At 42.6% G+C, this 21382-nt stretch overlaps 1 protein-coding gene across 1 annotated transcript in view; it reads right to left on the bottom strand.

Moving 5' to 3' along the window:
* LOC122816190 (radial spoke head 10 homolog B-like) overlaps nucleotides 1-21382 on the bottom strand; it is a 1099140-nt gene that overhangs the window by 716896 nt on the left and 360862 nt on the right. Inside the window, exon 7 of the mRNA XM_044088939.1 lies at nucleotides 8061-8181. Within this exon, the coding sequence (XP_043944874.1) occupies nucleotides 8061-8181 (121 nt within the window). The remainder of the gene's footprint in view (nucleotides 1-8060; nucleotides 8182-21382) is intronic.

Raw genomic sequence — 21382 nt, 5'->3', positions numbered from 1 at the left:
ATGTTTTTGTGCATAGTGCAACAGTGGGCAGCACCGCCTAATTGGGTTTAAACTATTCCTGGCTCCACAAAGTCCGCTCTTCACTTTTTCCCTTAGAACTGCTCTATCTCTCAATTTAAACACCATATTCTCATTCTAAGGCCCTTCACTGGTCCAATTAAGTAATCCTACAAGTTAGCACTATTAAACCATAAGCACTACTTACTCTTATACTCTCTACGATTACCCTGTCCTCTATTGGTCCGTCTTAAATTCAGTTTCCCTATATTACTCTAGCATGTCCAAAGGTCAGTCAATGGTTTCCTCTCCAGTCCAGCTGGTGAATCTGGGAATTTTGAGGCAATGTTACAACTGTCTCATGTACATGGACAACCCTCTCCTCCTCCAAACAGGTTCAAATATATGTAAGAGATGCAACTATTCAGCCAAACTGGAGGCTGAGCTCTCTCATCTCAAAACTGGTATAACCAGTCAGGAGGAGAAGGTAACCTCACACAACACAATTCCAGTATCACATAGTCCCTCCACATCAGCGAACCAATCACATAAATACACAAAAACATACTCGGAGGCTCTAAATAAAGATCTACCTAAGCAACAGAGACCTCCAAAGCAGACATCCAAGCAAACGCTACCTCAAAACAAAACACGCATAACACATAGCCCACAAAGTCAGTGTGCCAAGCAGCCACAGTCCTTAAGGCTGAATAACACATCTGATACTCTTGTAATAGGTGACTCTATTGTCAGACACACTGACGTCCCGCTCACCAGGCTGAATAAAGAGAAGGTCACGATGAGCTGCCTGTCAGGTGCTAGGATCCGCCACATAACGCAAGCACTCAGGTCACTCCAAAGTAAATACAAATATGACTCAGTCATTGTACATGCTGGTGTGAATGACCTGAGACGTACCTCCCTGGACTAAATGAAAAGAGACATAGAGGAGCTCTCTGATCATGTAGCCCAGGCTGGTATGACCCTGACCTTGAGCAGCATCTTACCCTCACCTAGAATGATGCCACAGTACAAAGACAAAATGATCGATTTTAACAATTGGCTAAAATTTTGGTGTCATTCAAAGGGGATCCAGTGTCTGTCAGCCTGGGATGACATGCTCGACAAGCCACGTTGCTTCGCTAGGGATGGCTTGCACCTGTCACCACTGGGCTTTCGGATATTGGCAAAGGCTCTTGCCACCCCCATAATGCCTATTTTAGGCAAGGCTCAAAAGTCAAACCCACCCCCATAGACAGCACAAGGAACAAGAAACTAAGGGTAATGCTGCTTAACGCCAGAAGTCTTAACCTCAAGATGCACGCACGCGAAGCTCTCCTCAGTATGGAGAACATTGATATCTGTGCAGTGACAGAAACTTGGTTCAAGGCTCCAGAGAGCACCCCAGCACTACCAGGCTATACCTCATATCATGCTTTTCGGCCCCAAAACCCGGACCGAACCACAAAAGGAGGGGGAGTTTCCATATTTATCAAGGATATCCACACCTCCAGGTTAGTGGCATTGCACGAAGTATCGGAGACCATCCATGTGCAACTAACAGTGGGCAAGACTGCTTTTCAGTTTATAGCATCCTACAGACCACCCTCTCAAAGTCAGGAATCCCACTCGGCTTTCCTGAAAACATTGGAGAACATGAAGATCTCTCCGAACACCATTATATTGGGTGACTTCAACTACCCAAACATTGACTGGGAGCACTACTCAAGCCCCAGCACCTTAGCCCAAAGGTTCCTGGAAATTATAAACTCAAATGCTATGGAACAACTAGTCACCACTCCCACAAGAGGGGACAACATACTAGACCTGATCATTACCAACATGTGGACTCTGTGCTCCACACCAGAAGTATATCCCTCATTGGTAAGATCAGACCATAAATTAATTTCACTGGATGTCCACATCCTGACCCCACCCCCAGCCCAGAAAACCACAGTGAAAAACTTCTCAAAAGCAAACTTCTCACTTCTCAAAACCAAAGTGGAATCCTTCAAGGCCCCAGGGCCAGTGGAAACTACGGCCCAAACTGCAGAATCCTATATAAACGCATTCTACGGACATCTCCAGGAATGCATGGATCATGCTATCCCAAACAAAACCAAGACCCAATCATCCAAAGGCAGGCGTCCAGTCTGGTGGACCCCTGCCATAAATTAACTGTACAACAGAAGGAGGAAGCTACTACATGATAGAGCAAAATCCCTAATAGGGAAGGCATGTCTGATCAGTACTAGTAAAAAATTACGATCCCTCATAAAATCCTCCAAGGCCAGCTTCGAGAGAAATATTGCACAGGACACCAAAGACAATCATAAGGCTTTTTTCAGTTATGTTAGGAACCTGGGATGCAACTCCCAGACTTGTTCTGAGTTGATTCTAAATGACAAAAAATACACTGAACCCACAGACATCGCCAATATCCTGGCAGACAGGTTCAGTGCAAACTTCTCCACCCTCCCCAAAAGAGCAAGTATCTATCCCGCAGAGGGCTGCCTCCCAAACATCTCTGATGCTCAGGTGAAGGCTGCCCTCTCCAAAGCAAAAACACTGCTTCCATGGGACCAGATGGCATCCCAGGTTGCCCTACATGAACTCCAAGAGGAACTAATCCCTCAAATAAAACAGCTATACAATCTCAGCCTCACTACAGGATATGTGCCCACAGAATGGCGTACAGCAACAGTGGTCCCACTCCACAAAGGTGGAGCCTCTACGGACCCTGGAAACTATCGCCCCATAAGCCTGACTAGCTTATTCTGCAAGGCTATGGAGAGGATCATCATGTAGCTCATAAACAAAGACATTGGGGACCTACAGACACTAGATCCTACCCAGTTCAGCTTTGTCAAGGGCAGATCCTGCCTTTTGAACCTGGTTGACTTCTTCAAAACAGTCAACAAAGCCATAGATGAAGGGAAGGTAGTCCACACAGCCTATCTGGACCTTGCAAAGGCATTTGACACAATACCCTACTGGCATCATAGATAAGCTATCCAGCTTAAATATAAACCCCTATGTCACAAGATGGGTCGCAAACTGGCTCAAAGACAGAACCCACAGAGTGAGATTTGCTGGAGCCATGTCAGACTCGAAACCGGTCACAAGTGGCATCCCACAGGGTTCTGTCCTGGGACCACTCTTGTTCGGTATATACTTTTCCGAGGTACAGACAAATGTGGGAGGACTATGGCTCACCAAGTTTGCAGACGACTGCAAACTGGGCGCCATAATCGACTCTCCAGCTGACACAAACATCCTTCAAAAAGGTCTCACAGAGACAGATAACTGGTGCCAGTGCCATGGTTTAAAGCTAAATGCCAAAAAATGTATAGTCATACCCTTTGGCAAAAACAATGTGCCCACAAATTACCACATAGACGGAAACCCATTAAGTACAGAGAAAGTTATTAGGGACCTGGGGACCCAAGTTGATAGCAATCTCTCCTTTGAAAACCACATTGCCAAAGTGGTTAGAAAGACCTTCTACATAGCCCACCTCATCACGAAGGGTTTCACATCTAGATCAAGAGAGGTAATCGTGCCCCTTTATTCATCCCTCATCAGGCCCATCATAGAATACAATGCCCCTTTTGGGATGTACCTTACCCGACACCTGCAGCAATTAGAGAGACCCCAAAAGTATCTCACCAAGAAGGTCAAGGGTCTCAAACAGATGCCATATGCTGTTCGGTTAAAAAAACTCCAGCTCTACTCAGTTGCATACCACCAACTTCGAGGCGATCTATGCCTGACATACAAAGCTATGTCAAATCCAGAATTAATGGACATGCTCCACCTCAGTAAATCTAAATCCCTTAGAGCCACATGCTTGAGGGACTTGAACCTCAGCACGGAAATAAATAGAACTTGCTGGAGGGACAGGTTCATAATCCAGAGGCTCCCTTCGCTCTGGAATAGAATTCGAGTTCATGTGAGGCAGAGCACCTCACTGAATCTCTTCAAGAAGAATCTCGATAGGTGGATGGGGGATCATAGGTTTGTCCCAAGGATTACTCCCGTGTCACTATTAGACAGAGGCACAGTAAACTAAACCTTAAAAAGGACACAGTATACTCAAATCAAGGTGTGGTGTAAGCCATACAGAATCGGGCTAGGCTTATAATTGCCCCAGGGGGCAGATAGCCTAGTATGAACCTATGAGCCTATATATAGATATATATATATATATATATATATATATATATATATATATATATATATATATATATAAGAAGTTTTGGCCTTTTCTAGCAGCTGATGAACAGCTACTAGGTATTGTTGGTAAAATTCTGAGTTTTACATATAAAAATATGAAATCCCTGAAAAGAAGGTTATGTTGTTCAGTGGGCAGGAGCACTCAGCGAAATACTGAGTTTGGAATGGGTACTAGTCCCTGTAATAGGTGCAACTTTTGTGAATATATAAATCCAACAGAACAGTTCTATCATCCAGATTTTGAAAGGACAATCACATTTAATATTACAGCAACTTGTGAAACTACACATGTGGTCTATTTAGCCCACTGCATAAGCTGTGGCTCATTCTATGTGGGCAAGACTGATCGGAGACTACGTGATAGGATAAGGGAACACATATATAATATCAATACTAGAACCATCACTAATGCCTTAGCTAAACATGTTATTCATAAAGGGGATACACACAAATTTCACTTCCTAGTTACGGAAAGAACCAGACTGGAAGATAGACATGGAGATGTTAAAAATAGGACAATCAAACAAAAGCTGCTGGATTATTAAACTAAGAGCTGACAGTGGCAGTGGTTTGAATGACAAAGTCCCCATTAAACCTATATTGAAAACTAGACCTCTGCTTAAATAAAATAGTTTTAGTAGGATGTTAAAAAATGTGTGTATACTGATGGGGTTGTAGAGCAATATATTTTTTATATGTTGTTTACATGTAATTTAAACATTGTATAGATACATAAACTAAATAGGTAATGTGGTTATAGCTACACATTTTATTATACAGCCTTGAATGTAATTAGTCCTAGTATATGTATTTAGTACTAGCTGTTTTTGCAGTAGCAATGATGGCGTTCCTTTAAATGTGCAACAAGCAATTAGGAAGGTAGTGCATTTGAATGTTAAGCACTGTATTTAAGGGTTGAAGGTTTTTGACTAACAGTATCATCTGAAGAAGCACTCTTTGTAACTGTGAAAACGCTTACATTTGGATTCCATTAAAGACGTTTTACTTTTATAACTGCTGACCATCATTTTATTCTGCTCCATTTTATGCTTTTTCTTGTTAGTTTTAAATATCTCCTTCATTTTACAAACATCTCCAATGTATGTTTTGCAGATGTATGTATGTATGTCATCTACTATTTTCAGGAGAGTTATGTCCACATTTGTAGACTTCTACATCCCCTTCTGTCCGTGTAGACTCTTGTATGTGGAAAATTTCTGTGTACACTAAGACCATGTACACAGAGTCTACACAGATGCCTTTCACCTTTTTGGAGCACACTACCTGCCTCATTTGCATAATATTCATCTGCTTAAGCAGAAATTTGCATTGCATGGAAGTTTCCCTGTTTACATGTGCTTGCGTGCCACTAGGCGACATTTACAGAATCTAAAATTATTTGCACTAGTCTACATATTGCAAAATCATGTAGGCTTTACTGAATCCCCCCCCCCTAAGTTTTTGGAAAGTGGGTATTCTGTGTTAGTTATTATGAATGCACTTCTGTAAGTAGAAAATAAAAATGTAAATATTCCAAAGAAAACCATGACAAAAAAAAATGAAACTTTTTTCTGGGAGATTCCAGCAGGAATGCTTGTCCTATTTATTTTATAATTGAGTATTCCTATAGTTCATCATAGGTTCATAGGTTCATAAGTTGTTACTAGGCTAAGGACCACTAGGGCCTTTACAAGCCTAGCCATGCACCCCAACCCAATGTGTCCCTGAGCAACGTGGGTGTCTATTTGGGTGGTATGTTAATAAGTAGGTAGCTAAGGGATTTGTTGGGGGGATGTTAAATGGAGAATATTTTACTTACTGACAACCTCTGTCAATCAGAGACATGCAAGCCAGACCTGGTGGTGAATTTGTGGTCAAGGTTTTGTTTGAGTAGGGTCAGAGATAACATCTGCTTCACGTGGATGGGAAGATTATTCCAATACACAGGGATCCTTTTGAGTCACATATCAGTCCTTCCAGCATGTTCTATTTATGTCACAATTGAAATTCATTTCCTTGGATCTAGTGTTCAGTGCTGATTGTTCTGCAGATGTGCAAAAGATCCATCAGGCCTGGATATAAGGATGCCTTATAAACTAGGCACTGATCACCTCTAAGCAGCCTGTAGGATACTGAGTACAGAGATCGGGCCTTTATGCAATCCATGTAGTACTGGGTATTCATGTCTTGGATTCTCCTGGGGAGGAGCCTTTGTGGCCATCCCAACTGCTGCAAGTGTCTGGTTAGGTACACAGAATATAGAAATTGTAAGGAAACATTAGTAGGTATCTTCTTTTGATCCAAATTTATTGAATGTTTTTACTAGCTATGTGACTTATTTCTTTTTCTGTATCGGCTTGAGGGAAAGAATAGTGTCCAGCTATTTCAAAATAATTATACTAAGCACCTTATAAGGGAATTTATCCATGTGGACACTGTTCCATCTGTGTTTTTGTGTCTTCAGATACAAAATGGGGAAGTAATATTAGCAATTTTCATGTACACAAATATTTAACTGTTCAGCTTTCTTCATCATTTACTGTATTAAATGCTCCTGTAACTTTTTCTGTATCAAAAGGACATTTAGGCGTGCGCAGTTTAGAACACAGCAGCACCTGAGAAAATGTAGGAATAAAAATCCTAACAGTTGTGTGGCTCCAGATTTCAACCCAATTCATCCAGGAGTCTCTTCCTCATTATTTTTTTTTTGTCATGAGCTGTATTGCTGATAACAATAAATTTACATAAGACTATAGACATAGGTCACTAAAATAAATGAAGCAATGTACATTTTTAAATTTGATACATTGGCCCTTTTATGACTAAACAAGGAATGACCTCTGCAGGATGTAACATCCAAATGGTTGGTGTATCTTTAATTGGACTGCTTCAGTGTGTGCAATTTTCTACGTTTTACTAGTGGAAGAGTCTTTTTGGGTGGAGTCACTTAGTTTATGTATTTTTCTGAATAAACCCATTTGATTAAGGAATACTTGCTGGATTTTGCTTTGTACTGCTATTTGGTGTTGGACTGTTTTATATCTTATACAGATACAGTTAAAATACCCAAAACAAATAACACAAGACAGAAGAATTAAAATTAGGGTATGGATTTAAATTATCAAAACTGCTACTACCAAGTTATAAATAAGTACAGATCAATATACTTTAGCTGATTAGTTTTCTGAGAATTAATGAGCTGCTAGTCTATCTGACTCAAGTACTTATCTGTTCCTGAATATTAATAGGAATAGTAGCACAATCAATGTATATTACAAATTAAAAATAGTAATAAATTGAAAAGGCAGCCCAGTGGTGTGGTGGTTAGAGTACTGCATCACACCTCTTGGATAACTCTGCCACTTTCTGGCTGCAAAGTCTTCTATGCAGAGTCTGTATGCCCTTTGTCCATGTGCGTTTTTACTGGGTGCTCAGTTATTCCCCACATTAGGTTGTCAATCACAAATGACTCACAATTTAGCCGGGCACATGAGTAGATTCCTAAGTAAAAGTTTTAGTTGGTTATAAAATTTAAATGCCCCCAGGAAACTTAAATAAGGTATATGATGTGAGCACTATTTGAAAGTTTTGGAAAAAGAATTATGTAAATGTATTTCTAAAACTAATGTCCATGATGCAATATACACCTAAAGTAAAATCTGTGACATAGTACATACCCAAAGTTTAATCAGTTTTCTGCAGTCTCAGCAGAATGCAGTTATTTTTTTGATTCAGTACCAGCTTTTATTTCTGCATATTGTTTTGTTTTTTATATATGCAAGCATAAGTTCTGACTTACAGTATAGTAAACAGATGACATTTCTTACCTGTGTTCCATTTACCCATTGCCCAGTGTATTGTTCATTTTCCGTCACCCATTTCATTGTTCCTTCTCCATGACGCACATTATTTTTCCACTGTCCTTCATAAACATTCCCAGATTTATAGCTGCAAAGGAAAAACAAAGTTCAGTGTGATTAAAAGTGAAACAGCACAATAATTAGTACTTTGTTATACTGAAACTGCAGAGTACATCAGACAAAGTGGCAGTGCAGATGTAATGCTTACAGTTTAGCTAAAAATTAAATGCCAAAGAATAAATAACTAGAACATACATAAGCAAAACGTAGTGATGACATTCCATTTCAATGCTGCAATATTCCTAACATTAGGGAGCTCTTGACGTTTGGCCAGTATACCAAGGCCTTTAGGTTACCTTAAGGTATGCTGTACATCATGCGTTTGCTCCTCGCTTAGCGTAGGACATAAAGGTGACTCTGGACGTACCATCCTCAGAAATTCTTTGCCACCAGTCAGAACCCCATCTCTGATTGTTGGTCTGATCGCTTGAGTCATTTTGCTGGTGTACTTAGCTGTTTGGTAAGTGCCCCATGGAGATTTTTGCTTATCTTCTTTTGGTTCTTGCTTTTGTATTGTTCTGGGGTTTCATGCCATCCAGAAAGGGTAAGTGCCAGTGTGGGAGACAGATTCCCCATAAAGACTGCCAGAAGCAGTGCTTGTTTTGTTTAGGGGCTTCTCACGACCATACTTCCTACAATATTTGTCAGGCTTTTGTACCTAAGACTTTACACAGTTGTCTTTCATCCTTTCCTATTTATTTAGAAAACCAGCATTTCAAACTTTTAGCAAAAGACTCTATGGAGGGTAAGTCCGTAAGCCGTCTTTGAAAAAGGCCAAAAAAGTTTTTTCAGATTCTTTGGCTGTGCCTCTTACATTAGACATCTCTCTCGAGGCTGATGCAAACCCAGAGGTTTGCTTGTTCAGGGTTTGGAGTCCTCTGCCATGACTCTTTTTGAGGCCAGCATGGATCCAGCTGCTCACATATCCTTGTAGGCATTGCAGATGTCCATTTCAGGTGTTCAAGTGGAGCTACCACCTAGAGAGGTTCCTCGGATACTGGTAGGGGAAAAAGTCCTGACAATGATTATTGAGTGTAGGCTAATGTCGGAGACTTCTACTTTTCATAATGCAGATGTCCCCTTAAAAAGAAGCAAAAGACCAAATGTTTCTTCTGTTCCCAAATACCCTTAAAGTGAATGGCAGAATTTTACACAGGGTTTATTTAACCCTCTGATGGGCTTGAAGCCTCCTCAGGGGGTCTCTGTTCTGGCTCCTACTTGGTCATCCTCCCCTTTCAAGAGATCTAGGGATCAGGATTCCTCTGAAGAGGTAGATTCATATGAGAAATCTTTGCCTTATTCTACCCAGATTCCTTCCACTCTGGAGTACAGTTCAGAGGAAGATGAGTCTACTAGTCTTGAATCTGCCTTTGAGGAAATTTCTTTTGGGGATACCATTGCTAGGATGATGGAGTTTTTGTAAACAGGATTGTTCCCAGGTCTCTGAGGTGCAGAGGAGATATTATGAGCTCTTTCATATGGAGTCTCCTAGACCCTCTGCTGTTTTGGCTGCTTTACTGGATGCTTTTTTTTCAGCTTCTCAGGCTTCATATTCTCAACCTCCTGCTCCTAAGAAACCAGATTGGTTTTATAAATTGCCTGATGACTGTAAATTCCTTTACAAGTGTCCATCTGGTGACCCTTCAGTGGTTTCTGTGGCATCTGATAAGCCTTCTAAGTTGTTGCCTTCTACTAACCTTCTTTCTGATAAGGACACCGGGACTATGGAAAGGCTGGGTAAAAAGGTTTCTACTTTAGCCACCCTAGCCTTTGGGCTGTTAATTACCAGATTCATATGACCAGATATATTTTGGCTTTCTTGTCTTAGGCTTGTCAGGTTATTTCTGACCTTCCTGATTTAGAGAGTAAGACTTCTGCCTTGTCTCTGTTAGTGGGTTCTTCCCAGGTAGCTTGCCACTCTATTAAATGTAGTTATTGTGCAGCAGATGCTTCCTCTAGGGCTATTGCTTCTGGTTCTGTGCTGAGGGAATATTCATGGCTATGGCTTCAACCTCTGCCTGATGATATTAAGGCTAAGTTGACAGATGCTCCTCTGGACAACAAATGTTTGTTTGCTGTTGTTGCAGCTGACTTGTTCAAGTCCCTGCAGGAGAAAGGCAAGGAGGTATAGAATCTGAAGCATATTTTTGTTTCTCCAGTGCCTAAGTACCAGAGAAACTATCCTCCTAAACCATCTTTTATAGAAGGCAGTCTTGTCCTCCTCCTAAAGATAAGAAAAGGGGGTAGGAGTGTTCCCTCCACCAAATCTACTCAGACCCCTCTTGCTCAAAAGCCTTCCTTTCCAGATAAACCAGGTGCTGTCTGACTACCTGGTTCTTCCCTGCCACATTCCTCTTTCTTCATCTTTATCTTTCTTTGTCTCTTCCTGTCTGGTTAACCATAACCTAGGATTTTTAGGTTCTTTCCGTCATTTGCCAAGAGTATTTCATGGTTTGGAAATCAATTCCCCCCTTCATGGACATTCCTAAGTCACCTCAAGACTAGTTGAGCTTTTTTCCAGAGGTGCTGCAGAATCTTTTGACTCAGGGAATTATTCAAGAGGTTCCACCTGCTCAAAAGGGGAAGGGTTTTTTATTCCAGAATATTTTTGGTTCCCAGGAAAGGGGGCACTTGGAAACCTATTCTGGATTTTTCTCACCTGAACACTTTTTCTAAAGGTTCCTTCATTTTGAATGTTATCCCTTCAGACTTTGTTCACTTTGCTGCTTCCCCAGTCTTTTATGGTTTCTCTGGATCTCAAGGATGCTTACCTCCATATTCCTGTTTATCCCCTTTTCAGGAAGTTATTAAGTTTCTCTGTTGCTTCCTGGTATTTTCAGTTCTCTGGTTTGCCTTTTGCCTGTCTACTGTCCCAAGGGTATTCACCTAATGCCTAGCTCATGTAATTGCTTTTTTCAGGGTTCAACTAATCCAGGTATTTCCTTACTTGGATGACCTCCTGTTTCAGGCATCCTCTCAAAGATCCTCTTGCAAAATCTTTATTTTGCCATTTCTCTTCTGCAAAGCTCGGGTTTTATCATAACCTTCAAGAGGTCTTTTCTGACTCCTTCTTAGGAGGAACTTCATTGGTGGAGACAGCAGTTGTTTCTAAACCCAGGGCTCTCTTTTCAAACCCTTTTTCCTCTCAGAAGTTGTTCACAGATGCTTCAAATGTGGGATGGGAAGCAAGCAGCTTTTGGCTCCCTAAAAGTACAGGCAGTATGGTCACCTCTTCATCAGAAAGAGCACATCAATGTCAAGGAGATGAGAGCTCTTCTGCTGGTGCTTCAAGCTTTTCGCCCTCTTTTCTCCCCAGGACCTCTCAAGGTATTTACAGACAATACCACAATGATGTGGTATGTAAACAAACAGGGGGGGAACAAGATCTTATCTTCTTTGCCAGCTGGCACTCCTAGTATGGGATCCTGCTGTCCAGTATCAAGTGACTCTTCAGGTAGTTTACATCCCCTCAGGTCAAAACATTGTGGCAGACACTGAGCAGGTCCTTAACTCAATCCCATGAATGGATGCTTCACATGGATTTGTTTCTGGACATTATCCACCAGTGGGGTACTCCTCAAATAGATCTATTTGCCTCCCCTGCTGAACAGACAACTTTCTCTTTTTTTGCACCAGAGTCCCAGGTCCCCTGGTTTGGAAGGTGGGTGCCCTATCTTTCTCTTGAAAGAGGATGTTTCTATATGCATTCCCTCCCCTTCCTCTCATTCCAAAATACCTGTTCAAAATTCAACAGAATGCTCCTAAAATCTTGTTGTTGACTCCCTTTTGGCCAAGACGGCATTGGTTTCCTCTTCTTCTGCATTTAGCCATGGGCAGTCATTACAAGTTACCTCAGGGGGTGGACCTACTCACTCAAGACAAGGGATCTCATCCATCCCCACCTGTCCACTCCTCAACTGACACTGTGGGTGATAGGAATTTGATTCCACATAGACATCTCTTTTCTGAGGATGTGCTTAGGGTACTGCAGGAAGCCAAGAAACCCAGTACCAGGAAATCAAACTTATCCAAATGGAAGAGGGTTTCTGTTTGGTGTCTTTCTCGTAACCTGGATCCACGTTCTGTGAATGTTCCTTTGGTTATCTCTTACCTGTGTGGATTGCTTAGTGCTGGGTTGAAGTATTCTTCTGTTAAGGCCCATTTGTCAGCTATCTCTGCTTGTCTGCCTTTACCTCCTCCTTTGGCTTCTAGATTTGAAGTTAAACAATTCCTTAAAGGCATCCTTCATATTCGTCCTCCCAGGAAGCTTCCTTGCAACATTTCTGTTGGAAGACTGTACTTTTGTTAGCCTTTACTTCTGCCAGACTGGTGCCTGAGCTTCAAGCCCTTATGGCTTGTCCTCCTTTTTTGGTGTTTCATAAGGATAGGGTGTCCTTGCATACTAATCCTTCTTTTATGCCCAAGGCGGTTAATGACTTATCTCTTAATCAGTCTGTTCATTTGCCCACTTTTTTCCCTTCTCAGTAGTCTACCAGTGAGATGGTGTTGCACACACTGGATGTGCATAGACAACTCAGATTTTATTTGGATGACTAAGACTATTAGGAAATCTGATTAGCTCTTTGTTTATTTTTCATCCTAGGTCCTTAGGATTAGCTGTATCTATGCAAAATATTTCCTCTTGGATATCAAAAACTATTTATAGTAGAGTCTCTGTTAACCGGGACTCAAGCAACTGGCACTCCCAAGCAACCAGCAATTTTGATTGCTTGTATGCCAGTATACGAACCAATAAAAAATTGTAAAGTGGAGCCACTTCTAATCAATGCAGAATAGCCTGCTGTTCTGCATTGAGTACAAGTGGCTCTGCTTTGCAATTTTTGATTGCCTCGTATACCGGCATATGAGCCAGTCAAAAATCACACAGCAGAGCCTCTTCTGTTCAATGCTGAACAGCGGGCTGTTTCAGATTGAACAGAAGAGGTTCTGCTTTGCGATTTTTGATTGGCTCATATGCTGGTATACGAGCCAATCAAAAATCGTAAAGTGGCTCTCAAGCAACTGGAAACTACACTTAACCGTCATCTACCAATCCCCACGGGTGCCGGTTAAGTGAGATTTTACTGTATTTTTGTTATTCTTTCCATGTTAAGAGCCTTTCTGTTAAGGCTCATTCTACTATTTCTTCAAGGGTTTGGATACTAACTCTATTCCTGAGGCAGCTAACTGGACTTCTGTGCATGCATTTAACAAGCACTACAAGTTGGATGGAATTTCCAGAGCTAGAGCTGGTTTTGCTAGGGCCACACTTCATGGCTTTCTAAAGGGCACTGCTGGTCCTTCCTCCTCCCAAGTTTCTGCCTGAGCTTTGGCACTCTCCCTAATGTTAGGAATACTGAAAAGTGAAATGGAAGGACATAGTACAGTTGTGTAAAATCTTACCATAACAGTAAATGTCCTTCCCTTCACTGTTGCAGTATTCACTCCCTTCATCCTCCCCCTGGTCCTTTGCTCTTCTGGATGTACTGTCTACCTTTTTTTTACTCGGACTGGCATTTCTACTGGGGCTCTCAGGTCTCAGAATGGTACATCTGGATGTCATCTTTATGCCCTACACTAAGCAAGGAGCATACGTGTGACATACAGTGTACCTTAAAGGAATCTAAAGGCTTTGGTATACTGGCCAGGCATCTGGTCACCCTTGCCAGGGGATCTTTAATGTTAAGAATACTGCATCAGTGAAGAAAAGGATATCTACGGTTATGATAAGATTTTACACAACTGTACTTTATATACTCATATAAATTTATTTCAGTTAAGGAATAGCTTAGTTTGAAGTGAACTTAGAAGATGTTTGCATTTACTTCTGCACTACCTGTTGGTTTTACCTTATTTATTTTTTTACTTTTTTTTTTTACTTTTTCTTGTGCAAAATGATTAGTTTGTAGGTATCCTGTGATGCACAGCTTGCTTCTATAGTGGAGAGATTTTACCATTCCAGTCATCTCAGGAACTCCTAGCTTGATTGCCATTGATGCTTGGTAAATTCAGAATGATAGAATCCATGAGTAGTAGTTTGTAAGTATCATTTCAGAGATGCATACAGCACAGGAAGATATGGAGATGTGTCTTTAGGTCACTTGCATGTCGAATATGTCAGGTGCTGTAAGGAGTTCTGCGGCAGTCCAGATAACTCAACAGTTTATACTTTTGTATATATTACTTTCTCTACAGTAGTAGAACACAAGAACAAGCTGTAAAGCTGACTTAAGCATTATCACTATGTGTGTGTTAGGGGTAGCATTGAGTTTTATCATTAGATTATACATCACTGAATGATATTTAAGTGGCACATGCATATAACTAGAACCGAAATAATGGTTGCCAACATTACACCTAATGAAGTTCTGATTTACTGCTCTATGGTAATTTAAAACCCAGAAACATTATCCTTGCTACACACCTATGTGGTAACTGAAGCTATTTTCTCACTTCTCACAGGTTTATAAATATTAAACATTGTGGAAGGGAGAATAATTATATATTCTATAAATTTGTAGCAATGAAAAACATGGGTCTATATTGAAACATCGAATGCTGAAAACAGTAAACGATGTTTCATCGACACATTTTCAGCGAAAGCTGAAAATGTCAAAACCACAGAACAGCAATTTCTTTCCTAGGGAAAGAAATCACTGCTCCAACCAAAGAAAAAAAAACATTAAACACTTCCAAACACATACACACATACCCTAACCCTAATTGTACCCCCCCAAAATAAACAGTAAACAACTAAATACACATATGCACGTAACCCAACCACACATCTAACAGAAAAAAAAACAGTAAACATTTTAAAACATATGCACTTACCTTAACCCGCACCCAAACCCTAAGGTCAGTAACTCTTGCACATTTACATAAACAGTTCTAAACACATACACACTTACCATAACCCTAATTCTACCCTCCCCCAAAAACAAAAGTAAACAGCTGAAAACACATACACATGTAACTCAACCATACATCTAATGTAAAATAAAAACAGTAAACACTTTCATACATATGCACTTACCTTAACCTGCACCCTAACCCTAAGGTCAGTAACTGTTGCACATTCACGCTTGGGAGCTATACCGGACAAGGGACCATTCTACAATGCAGAACACGGCAAAACAACAAAGCAGTCAAGTGACTTCTTTCCCAGGGAAAGAATTCGCTGAATAGCCACTTCGCTGTTTTGCCTGTTCGCTCTATATGTTTCGAGGAAAACGCATTTGACAAAATGCATTTTCGTCGTTCTAATAGGAACCCGAAAAACACATATATGCAAGTGGGTCTATTGAGTTTAAGAAATCTACATACTTCACTCACAATCTACTGAAGATAATGCGCCAGATTTACGAAGGCTTGCACGGTGTCTAAGAGTAGTGTAAGACTCCATGCAGCCTTTGCGATCCAGGAACAGCCCAAAGTCCGTGTAAGAGACAAGCTAAAACGTCTCTTACATGGAATGGGCGTGGATAAGCTAATCACCTCACTTGCAGCCAAATAGCAGGCAAATGAGGATGATTAGCGATCCAGGAAGCCCAGAACAGCCCGTGTAAGAGCCGTTTTAGCTGCAGAAATGTACTCAGTTGACAACTGAGTATGTTTCTGCAAAAACTGCAATGGAGCTATGTCAGCTCCAAATAAAGGGTGCATATGTGTCAGGCAGCATGCCAATGGCCAAATATGTGGCCATTGGCAAAGTAACCTGATGCAAATATATTAAAAATATAATTTTTTTTTCGGTGATTGACGATGTTTAAACGCAGCGCAGCCCAGCGCAAATGGGCTGCGCTGTATAAAACATAAAAACGAAGGTTATAAACCCACAAATGTGGGTTTTATGCAATACATGGAATGTCAATGCAGGGACCAGCAGACCAAAACCAACATGGCCACCGTGTAGTGATTGCTAAGGGGGGAAGCTGAGTCTAAGACATGTAACTAAGCATTAGTAGGCAATCTGATGCAAATGAGTGTTAGGATACTGAATTCCACTGTCACATAGCAAATGAGCACAGTCTGAGTAGTGTAAGAGTTACAGAAGGGGGAGGAACAGAGTAGGAGATAGGTGACATCACAGGGGGGAATGGTAGAAAGAAATGCAGTTCATTGGAGGTCAGAGTTACATGACAGATGTCAGACAGATATCATGGAAAGAGCTGTGCCACTAGATAAGCATGAGAAAGTCAAGAAATGGAAGGTGTACACTGTTGCCTACACTGAAATTTCTTGCTGGCCGTGCATGCGCACGTGTGCGCGCCATGAAGAGCGAGTAAGGCAGTGTGCGCACGTGTAAGGCAGACTGAGCATGTGGGAGCGTGTTGGGAGATGTTTAACACTGTTTGCGCGGGTGTGCGAGCGTTTTAACCTGAATAAGCAGATTCTGAACCGTGTAAGCATGTGTGCGTGCATGTAAGCCACTGTGAGCGTGTTTCTGCTGGTTTGCACACGGCTCCTCCCTGAGGAAACAGAGAGGAAAAAGGAAGCAACAGATTTAGTAGGAAGCTAGCAGGGAATACTGCTGGAGCTAGCAGGTGAAAACAATTAGAAGCAGGCAATTACACAGGCAGAATAGTAGCCCAGCACTTAAAACTCTGCAAACAGCAGTGCAGGATGTTTCTCTCAAGAGACACTGCAAGACAGGGGTAAGCTATTAGAAGTGAAAACTGAAAAAGCTGAACTCAGAGCAGAAATGTTAGGGGCTGCCATAGCTGTCATAATGAGACATAGGTGACTTGCTGAGGGTGGTGACAATGCAGATGGTGCCAGACAACCCACAGTGAGGAGACAGAGAAGAGTGTACAGGCCCAGGGTCACCTACCACGGGTTACATGAGCTGGAGATAGTAGAGCGCTATAGAGTGGACAGAGACCTCCTGCAGCAAATAGTGGAGCTGTGCAGGCCACACCTCACACACAGAACCAACAGAGGGGAACCCATCCCAGTGGAAACCAAGGTATGTGTTGGCCTAAGAATACTAGCAACAGGTACCTTCCAGAGACCAACTGGTGATATGATGGGGATATCACAGGCATCAGCCTCCAGGGTACTGCACCAGTTTCTGGATGCCATGTCAGCACATGTCAGTGATCATGTATATTTCCCCAATGCCAGTGAGGTATTGGCCAGCAATATGCATCTCTTCCAGCAAATAGCAGAATACCCTGAGGTAGTGGGTGCAATAGACTGCACGCACATATGCATCAAAGCACCAGCCAGTGAGTGGGGTAGGGCATACATCAACCGCAAGGGCTTCCCCTCCATCAACTGCCAGGTCATGTGTGATGCCCAGGGCATAATAATGAATGTGTGTGCTGGCTGTCCTGGGAGCTACCATGATTCCCACATCTGGCATTTGACGCAGCTGTACCAGACATTTGCCAATGGGGACATCCCGCACGGACACCTAGTGGGGGATGCAGGTTATGCACTGGAGCCGTGGCTGATGACACCCATCAGAAATGCACACACACCTGAACAGGAACGCCATAATGAGGCACACGCACAAACACGTAATGTAATAGAGCGTGTGTTTGGGCTGCTCAAGTCACGGTTCCGGTGTCTGGACACATCTGGTGGAGCCTTGCAGTACACACCAACTACATGTACCCAAATTGTTATGGTATGTGCTATGCTACATAATATGATCTTGCAAAAACAGCTGCAGCAAGACCAGCACAGGGCCGGGCCAAACAGCCCCCCACCATTGCCAAGGCCATCACAGGAAGAGCGTGACTCGGAGGAGGAACAACCTGAGCCTGCCCCAGTAGGCAGAAGGAGGCGTGCCCAGGCCTTGGCAAAGAGGCAACGCATAGCACATACACTGGCTCAGTAGGAACCCTGGGAATGATACCCCCTCTGACTCACTCAAATAATAACATGGATGCCTACAATGACATGACCTGCTCACAAACATGTACAGGGAAGTGTAATATGCGCATCCGACAGAGGCAGCCCTGCAGCACCACCTGAGGCATGAATGCCATGTGTTAAGTAATGTAACACCATGTACTATATGTACACCTGAGGGCCCTGACTAACACCCTACCCTCACCAAGCATCATGCCACAATATGACAATGAGATGATCAAGTGCAATAACTGGCTGAAGTATCGCAGTTAGTCAAAGGGGATCCAATGTGTGCCAGTCTGGGATGACATGCTGAGCATGACATGATGCTCCACCTGCTAGGACTGGCGTGCACCTATCAGTGCAGGCCGTATGGATACTGGCAAAGGCTGTTGTTACCCACAGTGTGCCCTGAATAGGTAAGGCTCAAAACACAAACCTATCTCCATAGGTATCAGAAGGGATAAGAATAAGATAAGGGATAAGTCGAAACAGCAAGATGCATGCAGTCTAAACTCACCCAGTATGGAGAATGTTGATATCTGTGCTGTAACAGAAAACTGAGTCAAGGCTCACAACAGCACCCTAACACTACCAGGTTACACCTCATACTGTGCTGTACAGACTCAAAACATGGAACAAGCTACAAAAGGAGGGTGACTAGCAAGAATTGTCAAGGATAACCACACCCCCATGTTGGTACCACAACAAGAAGCAGCATGGACTAGCCATGGTCAAGTAACAGTGGCTAAAACTGCTCCCCAGTTTATAGCCTTCTACAGACTACTGTCCCAACACCAGGAACTGCACATGGCCTATGCTGGAATACATGAATATATCAAGTCCTCCAAACCACATTATATTGGGTGACTGAAAATACCCAGACATAGACTGGGAGCATTATACTAGCTCCAACAGTGTAGGACAACAGTTCATAGAATCCATGAACCAAAAGGCCCAGGAACAACATACCACTCCCACAAGAGGGGTAAGCATACTGGATGTGATAATCAGCAACATGGGTACTGGATGGCAAGACGAGAAGTGTATTGCTCACTGGTAAAACCAGACCATAGAGTAATCACACTGGATATACAAATCCTGACCACAGTCCCTGGCCAGAAAACCACAGTGGAAAACATGTGTAAAGCAATATTTGCACTCCTCCAAACTGATGTGGAATCCATTAAAGGTCCTGTGCAGGTGCAAAATATGGGCCACACCTCAGAACCTGTAATACAGCCATTCCATGAACACTGCCAGGAATGCTTGGATTATGCAATCCTAAATTAAAACAAGACACAATGCCATACACGCAGGCATCTGGCATGGTGGACACCAGCCATAACCAAACCATGCAAGAGAATGAGGAAGCTACTACATGATAGAGCAAACATAAACAATGAAGTAATCACTGATCAGTAGTATGGCAATAAAATATGTCCACACATACAATCCACTAAGGCCAGGCACAACAAGTTGAACCTGTGAATCCTGAGGAAATGTTACACCTGCCCCAAGTACACAGACAACCCCCAACTCCACCCAAGAAATACAAATATATGTGAGAGATGCAACCATCTATCCAAACTGGAGGCTCAGCTCCCTCAACTCAGTACTCCCAAAACTAGTCAGGAGGAGAAGGTAACCACACACACCACAAACACAGTCCCACACAGACCTATCACAACTGCAAACCAAACACATAAACACAGAAAAACATTCCCGGAGGCACAAATTACAAACACAGCACACCAACAGAGGCCTCTAAAGCAGACACCCAATCAAACAATCTCCAAACATAGCACATGCAACACATAGTACACAAAGCTGGTGTGCCAAACAGTCACAGGCCAGAAGGAGAAACAACATGCCTGATACAGTTGTAAAAGGTGACTCCATAGTCAGACACACTGCTGTCCTGCACACCAGACTGAACAAGGGAAAGGGTACAGTAAGCTGCCTGTAGGCTGCCACAATACGCCACATAACAGAAGTATGCAGGTCACTCCAAAGCAAGTAGAAATATGATGCAGTCATAGTCCATGCTGGTGTGAATGACCTGAGATGCACCTCCCTAGACTACATGAAAAGAGACATAGATGAGCTCTCTGATTATGTAGTCCAGGCCAGTATGACACTCACCGTTTGCAGCATCCTACCCTTACCAAGAATAATGGCACAGTACAAACACAGAATGATCAGTCATAGCAAGTGGCACACTTACTGGTGTCACTCCAAGGGGATCCAATGTCTGTCTGCTTGGGATGTCATGCTTGACAAGCCATGCAGCTGTTCTCGGGATGGCTTGCACCTGTTACCCCTGGGCATCTGGATAGCCTTTGCCACACCCATAGAGACTTTTGTAGGCAAGGCTGAAAAGACTAACCCACCACCCTAGAAAACATAAGTGGAAAGAAATATAAGGATAATGCTGACCAATGCCAGATGTGTAAACCCCAATATGCATGCTCCCAAGGCCATCCCCAGTATGGAGAACACTGATGTCTGTGCAGTGACAGAAACCTGCTGCAAGCCTCCTGACAGCACACCAGCACTACCAGGTTATACCACATATCATGTGTCATGGCCCCAAAACCTGGAACAAAACATAAAAGGAGGGTGAGTATCCATATTCAGCACAGACACCCATACGTCCAGGTAACTGACAATGCACAAGGCATTGGAGTCCACCCATGTGCAACTAACTGTAGGCAAGACTGCTGTACAGTCTGTAGCATGCTACAGACCACACTCTCACACACAGGAACCCCACCCAGCTGTCCTGAAGACACTGGACAGTATGAATGTCCCACCAAATACCAAACAAGGTACCACAAATTACCACATAGGTGGTAAACCATTATGTATGGAAGGAGTAATCAGGGACCTAGGGACACAAGTGGACAGTAACCTGTTATGTGAGACTCACATTGCCAATGTGGCTAGGAAGACTGTCTACATATGATACCGTATCAGGAAAGGATTCACATCTACGTCACCAGAGGTCATTGTGCCCCTATACTGTTCTCTTATCACACCCATAATCTAGTACAATGCCTCATATGGGATGTACCTTACCTGACACCTGCAGCAGTTAGAAAGACCTCAAAGGTACCTCACCAAGAGGATAAAGGGTCTCAAATACATGTCATATGCTGCCTGGCTGTAGACACCCCAGATGAATGCAGTCACATACTGCCTACACAGAGGCATTGCATGCCTGTTGTAGAAGGCCATGCCCAACACAGGAGTAATGGACATGCTCCACCCCAGAAAACTCAAAGCCATCGGAGCTGTGAGAGTGAGAGATGTCAACCTCAACAAATAATGAAATAGGATGTGTTGGGGGACAGATACATAATCCA

Source organism: Protopterus annectens, chromosome 12.part0 (assembly GCF_019279795.1).
Source record: "Protopterus annectens isolate FY-2018-M chromosome 12.part0, PAN1.0, whole genome shotgun sequence".
Lineage (NCBI taxonomy): Eukaryota > Metazoa > Chordata > Ceratodontiformes > Protopteridae > Protopterus > Protopterus annectens.
The sequence above is the reverse complement of the archived record's forward strand: the minus strand, read 5'-3'. Positions and strand labels throughout refer to the sequence as shown.